The sequence below is a fragment of the Ipomoea triloba genome, chromosome 7 (genome assembly GCF_003576645.1).
Source record: "Ipomoea triloba cultivar NCNSP0323 chromosome 7, ASM357664v1".
NCBI classification, from domain to species: Eukaryota; Viridiplantae; Streptophyta; class Magnoliopsida; order Solanales; family Convolvulaceae; genus Ipomoea; species Ipomoea triloba.
The window spans coordinates 21,422,821-21,441,669 of record NC_044922.1 but is presented as its reverse complement, the minus strand read 5'-3'; the positions used below and the strand labels follow the sequence as shown (position 1 = coordinate 21,441,669).

Here is an 18,849-nt window from a genome sequence, read left to right as displayed (position 1 = left end):
CTATATAAGTTCATAAACCATTAAACCAAACATTCAAAGTTCAAACTCCAAAGACAACTAATTAACTACATAAATTCAAACCATTACATCATTCAAACATCCCAACATTCTCATCTTCTTCTACCTCTTCATTTTCATCAACAAGATTTACAACATTTGAATCTTCACAAGACAAATTTGATGTTGAATAACTTGAATTTGAACTTTCTTCAGTATCTACATAAATATTCAACACAAAAGATAAATAAGAATTAAATTACAAATTTACAGTACACCAAAATATCAACTAACTAAAATATAATCCAATATTTTATTATTTTGTAAACAAACATAATAACTTAGTAACTTACCAATAGCATAACCATCCAACCAATTTCTTGTGCAAATAAGAGCTTGCACTTTTTCAGGCAAAGTACAACTCCTGTACTTGGTGAGCACACGAGCACCAATAGAGAATGCCGACTCCGATGCAACAGTAGTAATTGGGATAGCCAAAACATCTCGTGCCATCAATGCAAGTGCAGGATATCTATGCATACGTTCTTTCCAATAATCCAAGATGTTCAAATCCTCATAGTATGCATATTCAAGTTTTGGCTCCTCCAAATAAATTTCCAATTCTGACTTTCCAATAGTCTTAACAGTTCGACTATCATACTTTTTAATTGCCTACATTAGTTAGAAATTAAAATTTATAACATTAAACATGTTATCACAATCACAAATTCAAATATAGAAAATAAACAAAATATATATAAATTGAAGAGTTAGAACTTAGAATACTTACTTCAAATGCTCTTTTACCCTTAGTTTTACCTAAACTTTCACTTTGCATACTTGAAGATGTGACTTGAGGTTGGGAAGGACGTGGAGTAATAATATTCGCATAAGCACTAAAAAGCTTGTTCAACTTTGTCTTCAAAAGTGAAACCATATCTTGAACTTTAATTGGATCACTCTCAACCTCCTCATATAAATGCTCCAATGATACAAGCTTTATCCTTGGGTCAAAAATAGCTCCAAATGCAAGCACTAGACTATATTCACTCCAATACTTATCAAATTTGTCAAACATCTTTCTACACATTCCACTTATCAAGACATCTTCATTATGCAAATTTTCTTTCAACATACTTTCAATCTTCCAAACTTGCATAAAATATAGATTTGAGGTAGGATAGGAAGAACCGGAAATCAAATTTGTCACCTCATAAAATGGCTCAAGAAACTCACATATTTTCTCACCTCTTTTCCATTCTTTATTTGAAGGGCAAAATTTATAATGTCTATCGTTCAATTGAAGAGAAGCAAATGCCCTTTTATACTTAATAGCACTTTCCAACATTAAATACGTAGAGTTCCACCTAGTAACCACGTCCAATCTCAAACCAATACTAGTATCAATGTTACCAACTGCATTTATACATTCTTCAAACTTCTTCATCCTACCCTCAGAACCTTTCACATATTCAACAGAGTCTCTAATTTTATGCAAAGCTGAAGTAACCACTTTCAACCCCTCTTGAACAATGAGATTTAATATATGGGCTGAACAACGAATGTGGAAAAACTCTCCATCACATAACAAACTATCATGCAAAGCTAATTGCTCCTTTAAAATGTCTTGCATAGTATCATTACAAGATGCATTATCTAATGTCAAAGAGAACACCTTTCTTTCAATTCCCCATTCTTTCAAAAATCCATATATTTTTGCAGCTAATTCAACTCCTGTGTGTGGTGGGGGCATCTTAGCAAAGCAAAGTATCTTACTATTCAATTTCCAATTCTCATCAACAAAGTGCCCAGTTAAGCAAATATATCCTTCACTAGTGCATGCAGTCCATACATCAGAAGTTAAACAAATTCTATTTTTGATATTTGCTAACACTTGTTTAAGTTTCTCTTTTTCTTGATAGTAGAGTTTGGTAATGTCAGACACAAGTGTGTTTCTAGAGATACATGGCACATCAGGATTCAAATACTTCTGCCATTTTCTAATACCATCATACTCAACAAATGAAAATGGTAAATCATGTTTGATGACTGCAGAAGCTAACAACTCCCTAGCAACATTTAGATCTACTTTCCTAGATGCAAGTTTGCCTTCATTATTAACAAACATTTGCCTAAGGTCATGATACTTCAACATTCTACATATCTCTCTATGTCTCCTTAATGTAGAAGTTCCATATTCTTTTCCCCCAGATTTAAATTCTTTTAAACAACCATTACATTTTGCCCTTTGAATACCATCTTCACCAAGTCCAATCTTTGTAAAAAAATTCCACACATCAGAGGTAAGTTCTTTAGATCTACCTTTCTTTGTAGTAGTACTATCCAATCCTGGCATTCCATCAACAGCATCATTGTCAATGGTATTAGTAGTTTGGTTCACAGCAGTTTGGTTCACAGGAGTTTGGTTCAAAGAGACAGAATCCATCACGATTCACGAATAATACACGGATAATCTAACAGTAGAGTTTAACTCGCTGTCAAACATACTATATAATCTAATAATCAAAATATATAAACACAAATACACAATGTCTAGTCAAACATACTGTAATATTTATAGATTTCTAGTCACAATCACAATATATATAAACAAATTGTAAAATGTAAATCTTAAAATCTTACACACACTGTAAATCTTAAAATTCATAATACATTATACATATTAGTAATGTATTAAATTAGTAATATATAATAAACACACTGAAGCACTGTCATTCTCATAATGTAATATATAATTTTATAAACATTAAACTAACACAGTGTCATAAATCATAATGTAATATATAAACAGAAAAAGATAAAATAAATAACCTGTTAATCAATGATCCTAGATGTAGCCACGTAAGAGTGTAGGACGCCTGAATTGCGAGTTACCAGACGGAGCTCACGGAGGTGGTCACTTGAATTGCGAGTTGCGACTGCAATAGCCGATAGCGGGAGAATGGGAGATGCGAGATTGGCAGATTGGGTTTTCCGTTTGCGTGAATGAGTGAATCGAAGATTCGACAATTCGATGAATGAGATTGAGAAAGAGAATGCGGATTTCGACTACAGAGAAACGGCAAGGGGCCTAGGGCTGTGCTACGCTGCTGTCTTGGACTCTCTGCGAATTAAAACTAAAAAAAATAACAATAATCCTAATTCAATTCAAACTAAAAATAACGAAATATAATTCTAATTGAATTAAAAAAAAACTGGCGGGCTGGCGGGCCCCCACCTAGCCTGCCAGCCCGCCCCGCCTAGCCCGCGGGCTAGGCGGTGGCGGGCTAAAAAGCCCGCCCTAAAACGGGCTCCTAAAATGTGAGCCCGCCCCGCCCTTTTGGCGGGGCGGGACGGGCTAGCCCAGCGGGTTAAGCCCGTATTGACAGCTCTAATTTAAACTCCCACTTTATTCCACATTATTCTTTTCCCACCTAATTCCTTCTCTCCAACCAAACACCCCGTTAAGGATTGAAAAATAGTTAGTAACTAAACCAAGGGTTTTCCAAACATCTATTTACTATTTATGATAACAAACAAAAGTTTAAAATATCACCAAAGTAGATTCTGAAACAACACTCAGATATCAATGCAAAATTTTAAAATAAGAATATTTTTCAAGGAAAAAATGATATAATATATATCGATATCTATATAATAACAAAAGTATCATCAATGTCTATTTCTATCAATTTATGTACATATATATTGTATTTATTGTTTTCAAAAAAAATTATATTTATTGTATTTTGTACAAATATGAAAATATGTACACCTTTATATATATATATATAATTGTGATTACTACTATAATATACATATTAATTGCTACACTAATTACTCATTATGAAAATTTATTTTAAAATTGTCTAAACTCATACTGTTAAGTAAAAAATTCATATATATTTAGAAATATGCCTAAATACATATGGAGTAATATAGTTAGGGACTACATTAATCCATACAAACTAATAAATTAAATTATTTTAATTTGTAAATTCAATTCTTTAATTATAAGTAATAAATTATGAATATAATTTAGGAAATGAAATTATAAAATTAACAAAATGTGTGTTCATAACTATTTAGAGATTTTCTTAAATACAAACATATACTTATGCACCATATTATTATACAAAGTTAAAATGGTAATTTTGTTAATCTTTAAGTGTAATTATTTTAATTATAAATACATCAATAGAAAGTATAACTATGAAAATTATATTTTAGAATTTGCCTATATACATATTAATAAATATTATTTGCATAAGAGATGTATTATACAATCATTAGAGAAATGCATTAAACTAAAGTTTAAATTTACTAATACAAAATTTAAAATTTGCATCTTTTTTTTTTTACTTCTAAATATAATTGTGTTAGTTAATATTCATATTGTTGTAATTATAATACTTCGTATTGTTAGATATATTCAGTTAGATAGTTTAGTAGTGTGTGTGGCTGTGTCTTAGTCTCACCTATTGTTAGCCTATTATGTAGGAGGATTATCGTAGTATTATTGTACTCCTGTTTCATTCAATCAATCAATAACAAACATTTATTTGGGCCAAAGACCTTGTGGTCTAGTGGCACTCGGTGTCCCAGTTAACACTCCTACACGGATGATGGGAGTGGGTTCGAGCCTCAGTGGAGGCAATTGAGAAAGTAGATATGAGCGGGTGATATGAACAGATACAAAAAAAAAATCTCTTAATTCAGCCCACCATTTCGTGTCCATTAAACTTACGTCACGAAATTATCTATTTTGGAGAACACAGATTACCCCTTTCTTACGTGAATGGAGACCATCCATGTCCACCAAAGGTGCTAGTACGTCGCAGGTCCACCAAAGGTGCTAGTACGTCGCAGGAGGCGGTGCTAGTACGTCGCAGGTCCACCAAAGGTGCTAGTACGTCGCAGGAGGCGGCCTCCGCTACCCCAAAGCCCGCGTATGCAAACTGGATCCAACAGGACCAGTCCATGGTGCTAGTACGTCGCAGGAGGCGGCCTCCGCTACCCCAAAGCCCGCGTATGCGAACTGGATCCAACAGGACCGGTCCATAATCTCCCTGTTAATCTCCTCGTTGTCTGAGGAGGTCATGTACCTCGTTGTTGGTCGCTCCACATCACGGGAAGTCTGGGTATCTATCGAGACGGCGCTTGGTTCCTCCACCCGGGCTCGATGCCTCAACCTGCTAGGACGTTTTCAAGCTCTCTAGCAAGGAGATATGACACCGGCGGAGTATCTTAGCAAGGCGCAGCTCATCGTCGAGGATCTAGCGCTTGCCGGCCGGCCAATCTCCCTAGACAAACAGAATCTGTATGTCTTTCGCAGGTTCCGGCCAGAGTACAGGTCGATGGCGGCTTCCTAGACGGTGACGGGTAGGGGTGTCAAATTGGGCCAAAGCCCGCGGGTTGGCCCGCACCTGCCCCACGATGGGGCGGGTTAGGGCCGTAAAAAAAATAGGCCCGCAAAATAGCGGGCCTGGCCCGCGGCGGGCCACAGCCCGCGCGAGCAAACCCGCACGGGTTGCGGGCCGGCCCGCGGGCCATGTCCTAATAATTAAAAAAAATAGATATATATATATATATATATAAAATAATAATAATAATAATAATAATAACAATAATATAACATAAAGATTAGAGTTTTCGCGTAATGAATTTCGACCCAACAGCGTCGCACTCCAACTTCGACCTAAGTTTTTGACTCTGCAAGTTCGCGACTCCCGTCTCTCGACTCTCACCCGCAAGACGCAACGGCCGCAACTTAACTTCGCAGTCTGCCGCACCACGTCCGGCAATCCAGCAACGGCACCGGCGGTCTCCTATGCTCTGGCAATCTCCTCTGCTCCGGCTGCCACCATCAACCGTCACAAGCTCTACTCCAGCAGTCCAGATAATTTGAAAAATTTTCAAATTTTTTTTGGATTAATTCCGTATGGCAGTGTGTAATCTGTGTATAATGAATTAATGACCAATGTATCATGTATGTCTTGATTGTCTTCAATCTTCATGAGTTCATGTATTGTTGAAAATTTGAAATTAAAGTTTATTTGATAGATTAAATTATATTCCAGATTTCCAGTTTCTTTATATTATTATAATTTATAATTTTAATTTTAATTTTAATTTGTTAGGTTAATTTTCACTTTTTCAGTGTGTATGTCTTCATAAATTCCAATAGAATAATTCTACATGATATGTACTATATATATTGTTATAGTTTAAAGTTTAAACTTAATATATTTTGTTATTTTAATGGTAGGGCGATCGGGAGATGGATACGTTATCATCTCAACAGCAAAGTTCTCCAAACACTAATATCAATGTTGACTGTGAAGTTGATATGCGGCCAAATGAAAGGGACAAAGCAGTTTCACTTGAACCTACAGAAGTAACAGAACAGACTAAAAATTTAGAAACACAAGAAAGAGGTAAGAAAAGACGCCTTACTTCAGATGTATGGAATCATTTTGATATAATTCAAATTGATGGTAAAGATAGGGCTAAATGCAAGTATTGTCATAAGGATTATGTTATGGGATCACACACATATGGAACATCAACTCTAACCCGTCATTTAGCTTCTTGCAAAGTAAAGCCTAAATATAATGATGTGAGTTCTATGTTAATTGATCATGAAAGAAAGTTGCGTGCTAAAAAAATTGATCATAATGTGGTCTGTGAGATGATAAGCATGAGTATCATTGAACATGATTTGCCATATTCTTTTGTTGAATATAAGAGAATTAGAGAGTTGCACAAGTATTTGAATTCTGATTACAAATTCATAAGTAGAAATACAGCAGCAGCAGATGTTTATAAGTTTTATGAGAAGGAAAAGGAGAAATTGAAGAATATCTTGAAAAGAATTCCTAGTAGAATTTGCTTGACTTTTGATCTTTGGACCGCATGCATAGTTGAAGGATATATTTGTTTGACTGCTCATTATATTTATAATAATTGGAAGTTAAACAGTAAGATATTTATCCTTTTGTGCTATGCCTCCTCCACACACTGGTATTCAGTTAGCTAAGAAGCGTTTAGAATGTTTGAAAGATTGGGGAATAGAGAAAAAACTGTTTTCTCTTACTTTGGATAATGCTTCTGCTAACGTTAGTATGCAAAATATCTTAAAAGGACAACTTTGTTTGCAAAATGATTTGTTGTGTAATGGAGAATTTTTTCATGTGAGATGTTCTGCACATATATTAAATCTTATTGTGCAAGATGGGTTGAAAGTGATGGGTGATGCTTTGAATAAGATTCGGGATAGTGTGAAATATGTTAAAGGGTCAAAGGGGAGGATGAAAGTTTTTGAAGAATGTGTTCAAACAGTTGGTCTTCAACTTAAAGTTGGTTTGTCAACGGATGTGCCTACTAGATGGAATTCAACTTATAAGATGCTTGATTGTGCTATTAAGTACCGACGTGCTTTTAGTAGTCTTCACTTGCTTGACACACATTATAAGCATTGTCCTTCAAATGAGGAGTGGGCTAGGGGTGAAAAGATTTGTGAATTTTTGATGCCTTTTCATGAAATTACGAAATTGATTTCGGGCTCAACTTATCCTACTTCCAACTTATACTTCATGCAAGTTTGGAAAGTTGAGCGTTTGTTGAAAAGAAATTTGAATAATGAAGATGTGATTATTAGAAACATGGCTAGTAACATGAGAGTGGAGTTTGAAAAATATTGGGAACAATATAGTGTTATTCTTGCTATGGGAGCGGTGTTTGATCCAAGAATGAAATGTAAGTATTTTGGAATTTTGCTTCAAAAAATTGGATCCAAATACTTACAAGCAAAAGTTGGATTATGTGAAAAGCAAGTTGTATATGCTCTTTGAAGCATATAAAAGCAAGTCTATGACTGTGGCCCCTAGTTCTTCAACTTTGACCACTTCATGTGAAAATGCAAGAATAGAAGAAACAAATGATGAAATGATTGATGTAAGTTATTATGTTTGTGTCGTTTTTGTTATTCTTTTATTATATATTGTTATAACATTTTTTAATATTTTTATATTTGTAAATGATATAGGAGTTTGTTGAATATTGTAACCAAAATGATGTGGATAATGGAAAATTAGCATTAGATGTGTATTTGGATGAACCACAGAAGGACATCAAGATGTTTGCTGATATGGATATCTTGAACTTTTGGAAGGAAAATAGGCACCCTTTTGGTGAGTTATCTTACATGGTATGCGATATATTATCCATTCCTATCACTACTGTGGCATCGGAATCAGCTTTTAGTATAGGAGGTCGTGTGCTGAATAAATACCGAAATTGTATGCTTCCTTCAAACGTTCAAGCATTGCTTTGTGCTCGCAATTGGATACATGGTTATGAACCTCCGGGTAAATCTTATTTTTACTTCAAAATTTTTAATTTTCTTATGATTCAATTATTATGGTTATTATGTTTTGATTATTTTAATTGATGTAAGTGTATTATGTATAGATGATGGTGATGGTGTTGAAGAAATTGTCCCAGTTCCAACCGAGTTTTCAGGGGTCACTTTCATTACTTAGGCACTAATTTGAAGACTTCAAGAGTAGATCGAATTGAAGACAATATTGTTAATTTGTTAGTAGTTGTTATGTTTGGATTTTGAGAGTTGAGACACTATATTACTATATGGTTATGTCTTATGTGCAATGTGTTTATGATGTTTGATGTGTTATCACTTATCATTATGAATTATTAGGATTGTAGATTGATGGATTTGTGGATTGATGGATTTTTATCATTGTGATGTTTAGGGTGAATTTTTAAAATATTAAATGTTTATCTTATTATTATTATATTGTATATATGAATGAATGTGATTAATTTTTTTTTAAAATTTAGTCATAGGCCCGCGGGGCCCGCTAGCCCTCATGGGGCAGGATTGGGTTGGGTGTTTCCCAGCCCGCGGGCTTCGCGGGCAGGCCCGCAAAAGCCCGCAAAATAAAAAGCCTGCGGTGGGGCGGGCCGGCCCGCTTTGACACCCCTAGTGACGGGAACTCCCGTGTCTCTTCCGCAGTTGGCAGATTTTCTACAGGCCCAAGAATTCATCTATTGAGATGATTGTTTGCCGAGAGGGGCGACGGTAACAGGGCCCATAGCTATGGTGACGAATTGTGGTCGCCGGCAGTCCGGCGATGGCGGACGACATTCCCGAGGAGGAGGCCGCCAGCGAGGAGGTGGTAGGTGGAACGGTGGTCGCGGCTGATTGGGGTCGTCGCGCTATCAGATATGCCAATCCAATGGCCATACTACAGTGTTTTATTATCGCCGCTACAGCGAGCAGTCGCTGCAAGCCCACATCGCGGTGAATGGAGAAGGAAATCCGGCTGTTGAGTCTGCTGCGTGGTACCTGGACACCGGAGCTATAGCTCATGCGACAACGGATGCATCTATGCTATCGCGATCAAATGAATATAACGAAGGAGATGTGCTTCGTGTCGACGATGGAGCGGGGTTAGGTATTTCAAGTGTTGGCTCTGCAATGATTCCCACTGTTTCTAAACACTTGTATCTATCTGATGTTTTACACGTACCCAAACTATATGTTCCATTAATGTCTGTTTATAAATTCACCAACGATAATAATTGTTTCTGTGAATTTCACCCTAACACTTTTGTTATTAAGGATTGCATCACCAAGGAGGTGCTCCTTAAGGGTCCCAGTTTGGGTGGTCTGTACCAGTTGTCAATCCCACGGTCACATAAGGCGTTTCTGTCCGCCCGGGCGTCTCCTATGGTTTGGCATCGTCGGTTAGGCCATCCCCATGATCGTGCTCTCCACTGTGTCCTCCGGGAGTGTCGAATTGTTTCTTCAAAGTCCGGGTCACCAAGACTGTGCTCATCTTGCCAACTTGGCAAATCTTCACATTTTCCATTAGATAGAATAAGTAATTCTAGTAGTAAGTCCTAGATCTTGTGTATACAAACATTTGGGGCCCGTCACCCATTGTTTCTGCCGAGGGGTTTCGTTATTTCGTTTTATTCGTAGACGATAACACTCATTATTGTTGGTTTTATCCACTTCGTGTAAAAACAGACATCTATAAAGTATTTAATTATTTTTGGGCCATGGTAGAAGGTCTGTTTTCACGTTCTATCAAGGCTATCCAGTCCGATTTAGGGGGCGAGTACCGCCATGTTCACACACTTTCTCAAACTCTTCGAATCATGCACATGCAGACCTATGCGTACACTCATGAGCAAAACGGTCGTGTCGAGCGCCCGAATCGACACATTGTTGAGACCGGTCTTGCCCTACTTGCTGAAATCTCAGTACCCTTAAAATACTAGGACGCGGCCTTTGGAACTGCCACTTATCTCATTAATCGCCTACCATCTTCGGCCTTACAATTTGACACCCCTCATTTCAGACTATATAAAACTCCCCCGTCATACACTTTCTTAAAGATCTTTGGTTGTCTTTGTTTCCCATACCTACATCCTTATAATCGTCATAAAATTGAGTTCCGCTCCACGTTATGTGTCTTTTAAGGCTACCCTACGTCTTTTCGGGGATATCGTTGTTAAGACCTAAACACGGGAAAAACCTTTATTTGCCGCCACGTAAGATTTGATGAAAGTGTGTTTCCTTTTGCTACAGCTTCTATGCAGGACTCAAGTCAGTCAGATGAGCCCAATCTCCCCTGGGGATCCAGTGCGGTCGTTCCTGTGCTTACCACTCCTGCACCCGTCTTAGTTGACCTCCCTGTTACAGAGGAACCAGCTCCGCTAGCAATAGAAGGTCCCCCCCGCCAATACCGTTGATACAAGAGAACCTCAATAGCGGGGTCATGGAATGCGGTTAACGCACATGACTCGTGGAACCGATGAGCAGTTTTACACTCTTACAACGACCGGGTCCCTGCTAGATCCTACTTGCTACACACAAGCTGTTAGCCACCTACAGTGGAGAGATTCCATGGACCAGGAGTTCAATGCACTTTTTCACAACAATACCTGGGAGTTGGTGCCTTCCTAGCCGAGCATGAATATAATTGGTTATAAATGGGTCTACTGCACCAAAAGAAAAAGCCGATGGAACTATAGAGCGGCACAAGGCTCGCCTTGTTGCGAAGGGGTTCAATTAAGTCGCCGGAGAGGATTTCTTTGATACTTTTAGTCCTGTTGTAAAGCCCACAACCGTGCGGCTCTTGTTTTCGTTTGCTGTGTCACAGGGGTGGACTTTGCGTCAGCTAGATGTCCACAATGCCTTTCTAAATGGGCATCTATCTGAGACTGTTTACATGCGTCAGTCGCCTGGCTATGAAGATCCAAGGCACCCTGACTATGTCTGTCTTCTACGACAATCCTTGTATGGTTTGAACCAGGCACCACAAGCCTGGTTCAAGCGACTACATGACTTTCTTCTATCTGCAGGTTTTATCGCCTCCAAAACCAATGTGTCCTTATTTCACTACGCAACTGGCAGGACACGCGTGTTTTATTGGTATACGTCGACGGTGTCATTATGATGGGTGATGATCCGACGCTTCTTGACACTCTACTCCAATGGTTGTCCACTGCTTTCAAGATTCGGGATCTCGGAACTCCTAGCTTCTTCCTTGGGATTGAAACTCTCACCGCCAACAGGGCCATTATTTTGTCGCAGTGCCGTTATATGTGTGATATATTAAACCGAGCCGGCATGACTGACTGTAAGCCGCTCGCAATGCCCACTGCTGTCTCACGGGCCGTGGCCATCGCTGATGAGCTTTTTGATAATCCCACGCAATACAGGCGCTTGGCTGGGGCACTTCAGTACTTAACGATAACTCGGCCTGATCTCTCTTATTCTGTAAACCGGTTATGTTAGTTCATGTATGCTCTGACTGTGGAACATTGGGGTCTACTCAAGCGCGTTCTTCGGTATGTCAAAGGGACACTAACCTATGGTCTCCGTCTAGCGCCTTCACCCTCAACAGATATACATGCTTTCTCCGACTCTGACTGGGCCGGCTGTCTAGTTGACCGTAAGTTTACTAGTGGTTAAGCTGTTTTTCTGGGCGCAAACTTAGTCTCTTGGGTATCCCATAAGCAACGAACTGTAGCACGGTCTTCAACAGAGGCTGGGTATAAGGGACTAGCTGACGTCTCAACTGAGGTTACTTGGATTGTGTCCCTATTGCGGGAACGGGGTCTTCATGCAGGTCGTCCGGCCTGTGGTGTGATAATCTGGGGGCCACCTACATGTGTGCTAACCCAGTGTTCCATGCTCGGACTAAACACGTTGAGATCGACTATCACTTTGTTCGTGACAAGGTGGCATTAGAAGATTTTCAGGTAAACTTCGTCTCCACGAAGGATCAGTTGGCGGATATTTTCACGAAGCCGTTGCCCTTCTCACGGTTTGCCTCGTTGTGTGACAAGCTCAATGTTGTGTCAGTCCCACCATCAGCTTGAGGGGGTGTGTTAGATATATTCAGTTAGATAGTTTAGTAGTGTGTGTGGCTGTGGCTTAGTCTCACCTATTGTTAGCCTATTATGTAGGAGCTTATTATCGTAGTATTATTGTACTCCTGTTTCATTCATTCAATCAATAACAAACATTATATATGAAATGCAATTGAGAATAAATCAATTTAATTATGTAATATTCCCTATAAATTTATCTAAATGTGTACATGATTAGAGACTATATTAATTATACAAAATTTTAATTATAATTTTGTATGCTATGAAAATAAATACTTGACCAGATATATGGAATTACAACTATATATTATACATTTTAACACATTTCAATTTTCTAATATTTTTATTTAAATTCATGATAACATAAATTTTTTCGTGCATCGCAATGGTAAAACACTAATAATAATAATAATAAGAAGAAGAAGAAGAATGAGGAGGTATAACCATTCTAAACTCTAAAAAACACTCAGCCAAATTAAACGTCAACATGACATCTAAAGGTGAAATTTTCTCGAATTAAGAGAGCTTAACACTTAGGCGATCGCCTATGCCGATTATTACAATACTGAGCTAGGGGTGTTATGGTAGTTTCAAGAGGGTTTTTTTTTTTTTTTTTTGGTAGACATGGTAGTTTCAGAGTTAATCCTTGAATGGGTATATTTTAGAGAATGTGATCTTTGCGCGTTTGGACATTGCATAGTAGAGTTGGATAGAGAATAACAGAGAGTACAGTTAGAAGAGACACGTCGCAATGACACCGTCAAATTTCCAGAGGTTCACACTTCAATGCGTTCATTGAATAATCCTTTCCTGTGAATAAAACCACCGCATTCCCCCCCTCTTCTTTGCTTTCCAATTTCCCAATTTGTATGCTTTGCCCAGAAACATTCTTCTTTCTATTTACAGCAATAATGGCGTCTGCATATTGGTTTATCCGCCGCTGATTCTCTTCAATTCAGAGCTGACACGAACGCGTTCTATGACCTCAGTTCACGATTCGAATTGCTATCAACCTGCAGACGACGCCGTTTTCTCCTCCTTCAACCCTCAATCATGGTGAGAGGAAGCCAGGATCCATCTTCAGGCCGTTGCCTTATCGTGGGTAATTACTGTCATGATGTTCTGATCAAAGACGACGTCGTAATTGCCGAGTCTCTAGGCGGCGCCGCCTCTTTTATTTCCTCCGTTCTCGATGGCTTTTCTGTCTCGTCCATCTATGTCTCCAAGGTGGGCCCCGATTTTGGCTACTGTATGAATCACCGTCCCATTGTATCTTCTTCTTCTTCCCAAACTACCCTCTTCCACGCCCATTTCTCGTCCGAAATCAAGCACCAGGATCGGGTCCTCAAACGGGTCACGGCGTGTGACCCGATCTACCCATCGGATCTCCCCGACTCAGAGTTCGAATTCGGGCTCGCCGTCGGTGTTGGCGGAGAGATTTTGCCGGAAACCCTGGGGCGAATGGTTGAGATATGCAAGACGGTGTTTGTGGATATCCAAGCGCTGATTCGAGTCTTTGACCCGATCGACGGAACCGTGGGTCTCGTTGAATTGAAGAAAACCGGGTTCTTCCATTTACTACCGCGGATTGGGTTTCTGAAGGCGTCGTCTGAGGAGGCGCCTTACGTGGATATAATGGAGGCAACGAAATGGTGCTGCGTGGTGGTGACGAATGGGAAGGAGGGTTGCACGGTGTACAGGAAGGACAGAAAGCTGCAGATTGCCCCTTTTCCGACGACTCAAGTCGATCCCACCGGAGCCGGAGATAGTTTTCTTGGTGGGTTAGTAGCTGGGCTTGTTCATGGATTATCTGTGCCCGAAGCCGCATTGTTGGGAAACCTCTTCGGGTCGCTCACAGTTGGCCAAATCGGGCTCTCCAAGTTCGATTCGTGGCAGTTACAGGTTAGCTTATGCAATTTTTCGTCTTACAACTTTGAATTTAAAAACCAGTAATGCATATATATCAGCTATCTGATAATGCCATGGAAAGAAGGTTCATAGGCTGCTATGTGACTGCAAAGAAAATTTTGCCCTTTGTTCATATAGGGTTAGAACTAAGCAATTTGAGTAGATTCACATTGTAATTCCAACTTTGGTATAATTGCATTTGTATGATATGATGCCACTTGATTCATATTATTTAGGTTTAGGGCTTTTTTTTTTTTTTTTTTTTTTTTTTGAAAATGGGTTAGGGCTTTAATAAGGCTTAGTTTCACTCTTTTTTATTTGGTAGTTTTCTACTTCTAAATTTTAATGGTTGCCTCTTTCTATTTAGAGCATCCATAAGGGTTCTTTCACGATTTTTAATAAAAAGGTTGCCAACTTAGAAGAGAGAAGGAAAGTGAGAGAAGCACAAAATTCATCCTAAGGGGTTCTATTACACCACATGTGACAGCCATGCGTGGCTGTCACACCTGTGCCCGTGCACTGCACACCCCAGCACAGCTACAAACTATTTTTTTTTTGTTTTAAATCGGGGTTTTTTTTTTTCTTTTCCTCCCATATTCTCTTTCCTAATTACACTTACAGAAACTCCTCAAAAGTTCCAAAAGAACTCTAGGAGTGACTTGTCAGGTAGCATAACCATCCCATGTTTGTTAAACTATCTCAGAACTAGCTCAAGTTATAAAGGAATATAGAATATAAAAGAATGTTGAAAACGATAATACTATATTGTTATATAGAGGATATCGTGTGTCACTCTTATAATCTAGCCAGTTACATTACACTTGTGGCTTAGCCACAAATTCATCTGGCTAGATAACATCACCGCTACAGACCTTGGGCTGGCCTTCCTGGTCCACTAGGGCCTCAATACTTGGCCAAACTCCACGATGGTCGATGCCAATCCTTCTCACTAGTCCGGTCTGTTTTCTACTACCTCTAAGTCCATTAGGCCCTTCTTGACTCGATCTCTACGCATCCAACCCAATATCTATGAATATCCAGGCCCATCAATAACCATCCTGATTTTTGCTTCCAGCAATTAATATCATGATAAATGGGAGTTCTGGAAACCAGAGTACACCCTTCTACTGCCCTACCACTTAGGGACAGATCCTAAGAAGTTATATCTCTCTATATATTGCAATTGTGCTCTCAGATAAACTACCCATTGTCATGTCACATGTGGAAACTTCTCTGATTACTTAAGGAAGAAAACTCCCCGCATTGACTTGAACATCATATTAATGCATACCTTTACCTATCTTTTTTTCCTCTCTTTCCATGGTAGAAATTTTTTCTTGATTATTTCTTCTGGGTGAACAATACCGAAACCCTTTAGTGCTATAGGATCTAGCAGTAACAAGCTCAATCCGTAGTCCTACTATTTCAGTAATCTAAATAACACCATTCCAATTTGCAACATTGGGCAGTGCTAATATATCACATTACACTTTAGGCCTTTCTTAAATCAAGCTTTAATTTTGTTTCCTTAATTTAAACCACTATAGGAGATAATATGCTGAGATGGTTTCTGCCTTTTCTTTTAATACATTTGATCTGCTGGCAAACACAGGCCCGCGATTTCTGCTTATTCTGTTTGTTTGTGCTTACATGAATTATATTTTCATGTGCCTATCTTTTCACATTGCATACATTTTCTTTACAGAGAGTGAAGGATGAAATACTGAGGAGAAGGTTACAGAGTTTTGGGTGCCAAGAAAAGCAGGCTGAAGACCCGAATATAATGAAGACAGCAGATCTCGAGATGTTCCACACAGCTCTTAGTGCAGCCAAATCAGTACCAGCATACTCTCTTCAGGAATGTAAACGGGACTTGCCTAATTCTCCTAGAGCAAAATGCAGTGAACAGCAAAGATATTTAGTTCATTCTGTCTGTGAAGAACCGCTTAAATCTGTCGAAAATAAACAGTGACTGGAGGATACGTATTTCCGCCAGTTGAATTTTTATTTTAAATAAAGAGATTTTTGGGCATGAAGTTCTGTTTTGTATAATTGCTGGAGCCAGGGGCAGATTCAGAGGAGGCAATGGGGCAATTGCTCCCCCTCCTTCAGCCCCCATTATATGTGTTAATGCGTGTGTGTGTGTATATATATATATATATATATATATATATATATATATATATAGTTGAGTTCAAGTGTGGCATGTTCCTTAGGTGTGGTCGTACGGTTATTTTGCAACCATTAGATTACAGCAAGTCAGCAAATCAAGCCTCTATTCTACGTACTAAAATTAACTAGCGGACTGATAAAATACACCATTCAACACTATAACCAAATGCACCTATTCACTTAAAATGCATCAACATACATAATGAAACACAACTTTCTACTTATTAAAATGCACCACAACGTGTCCCATGTCAGATTATAAACATGCACTATTACAAATATTAGAAAACATGTGCTAAAATATGCATCATTATTTTGCGTATTAAAATGCACCACAACGTGTGTTAAAATGCACAATTCCACTTATTGAAAATTCTCATCTCATATTATAAACATGCACTATTACACTTATTAGAAAATATTTAAAATACACATCATTCTACATATTAAAATGTACCAGAGGATGGATTAAAACACACCATTCCACAACACAGTTACACATCATTCTACGTATGAAAGTGCACCAGCGAATGGATTGAAACACACTATTCCACAACACAGTTAACGTACCCACATACGTAATAAACCGCACCACAGTCCACAACATTTATTAAACTGCACCACACCATGTAATAAAATGCACAATTTCAATTCACGTAATATAGATACTAAAATTACCATAACACCCTCCACTTAACAGACGCGAACTGCAATTGCAATTATTAGATTAATCCAATTTGACGACACAGACACAGCCACACGTTCGCATGGGAGTTCACCGCCGCATTTGAGCTACTTTATATATATACTAGTTTTATACGCGTATTGCGCGCATGGGTTAATGCCCAATGTTTATATTTAAATAAATATTTGAAAGTATATCAATGCAAAATTATATAGGAGAAGTTTATACATGAGTAATTGAATTGTCGAATTTTTTTATTTAAATATCTAACTCAAAGTATATGAATCCAATATAATATAGAAAATTCATTATAATTATTACTAAAATAAATGTTTGCAACCTTGTAAAATCGAAAGTCTAAATATTCGGTCTAAAAATGATAGTCTAAATAAATACTACTTTTCATTTGAATTTTTTTAAGTGTTCTTAATTCTCTTTTGAGTAACATTGTCATTATCTTCATCTTTACTATTTGTTCTCTTCCTTTTTGTTGGTAGTGTGTTATTTGCAATTCGGTTATTGTTGGTAGCATAGATGACAACGTCATGCAATGAGATTATGATATAGGAGCTATGGACTTTCCTTTAGGTGTTCTGCTTGGGGTTCATTTGGTTCAACCATTATTGTTGAATGAGTTATTGTGGATAAAGAAATCCCTAGTTTAAGAAAAAAGATTAAATAAATTAATAAAAATTTGAAAATTTAAAATATTATATATTCCAAAGATATTAAAAGGTAGTTTCTTGCTTCAATTTGCTGGGTAATGGGTTATTTGAGTACTTTCATTGTCAACAAATCCCATGTAGTTAATATGATTGGTTTCAAACTATTCTTTTTTATTTTTTCATGGTATTAAAGAAATATATATATGTATCATTTTTTGGTGTAACTACTAATTTATTTAATTCAATAAGAGTAAAATAGAGCGATTTCGCTTCAATTTGTTGGGTTATTTGAGTACTCTCTTTGTCCACCAATCCCCAAGTAGTTAATATAATTAGCTTCAAATTATTTTAAAATTTTTTTTTCAGTATTAATAAAATACTTGGTAAATAAATATATAACATTATTTTGTACTATAACTTTGATACTTAATTACAAGATATTGTAAAAATAAGATAATGGACAAAGTAATGAATATCAATTGATAAATTTGAATGTAAAGAATCTTTGCATGAGAGAAAATAAAGGCAATATAACTAATGAAATTATTTCTCTTATTTAATTTAATTTTTTGATAATGAATAATTTTTTCAAATAAAGGTATTGTAGACACATAATTCTAAATTAAAGAAATACATATGTATCATTTTTTTTGTTGTAACTACTAATTTACTTAATTTAATAAGAGTAAAATAGAGTGAGAAACTTAATTATGTCAAATTTGACTGAGATGAGGTTCGAACCTAAGACCTTTCTTATAGAAATTAATGGGTAAGTTAAAAGTTAACGGAATATTAACGGTGAAGAGAATATTTAACGGAAAACTTAACGGATAATCATAAAAGTAAGGTTAAATTAGGTAATCTCTATTAATAATATTAATCTGAATTATCTTAACCATCTATTTGATTCAATAATTCATCTGAACCATCCATTTTATTAAATAATTTGACCGCCATTTTTTCTACCTATTTTAGGCCTAACTCTCTTTG

The 18,849-nt window shown here is 37.4% G+C and overlaps 1 protein-coding gene across 1 annotated transcript; it reads left to right on the top strand.

Annotated features, from left to right (window-relative positions):
• Nucleotides 1-13,121: 13,121 nt before the first annotated feature.
• On the top strand, nt 13,122-16,373 carry LOC116024592 (inositol 3-kinase-like). Its single transcript, XM_031265518.1, has 2 exons — nt 13,122-14,331; nt 16,043-16,373. The coding sequence occupies exons 1-2, from the start codon at nt 13,483-13,485 to the stop codon at nt 16,307-16,309; spliced, it is 1,116 nt and encodes a 371-aa protein (XP_031121378.1). The 5' UTR covers nt 13,122-13,482; the 3' UTR covers nt 16,310-16,373.
• Nucleotides 16,374-18,849: the final 2,476 nt, after the last annotated feature.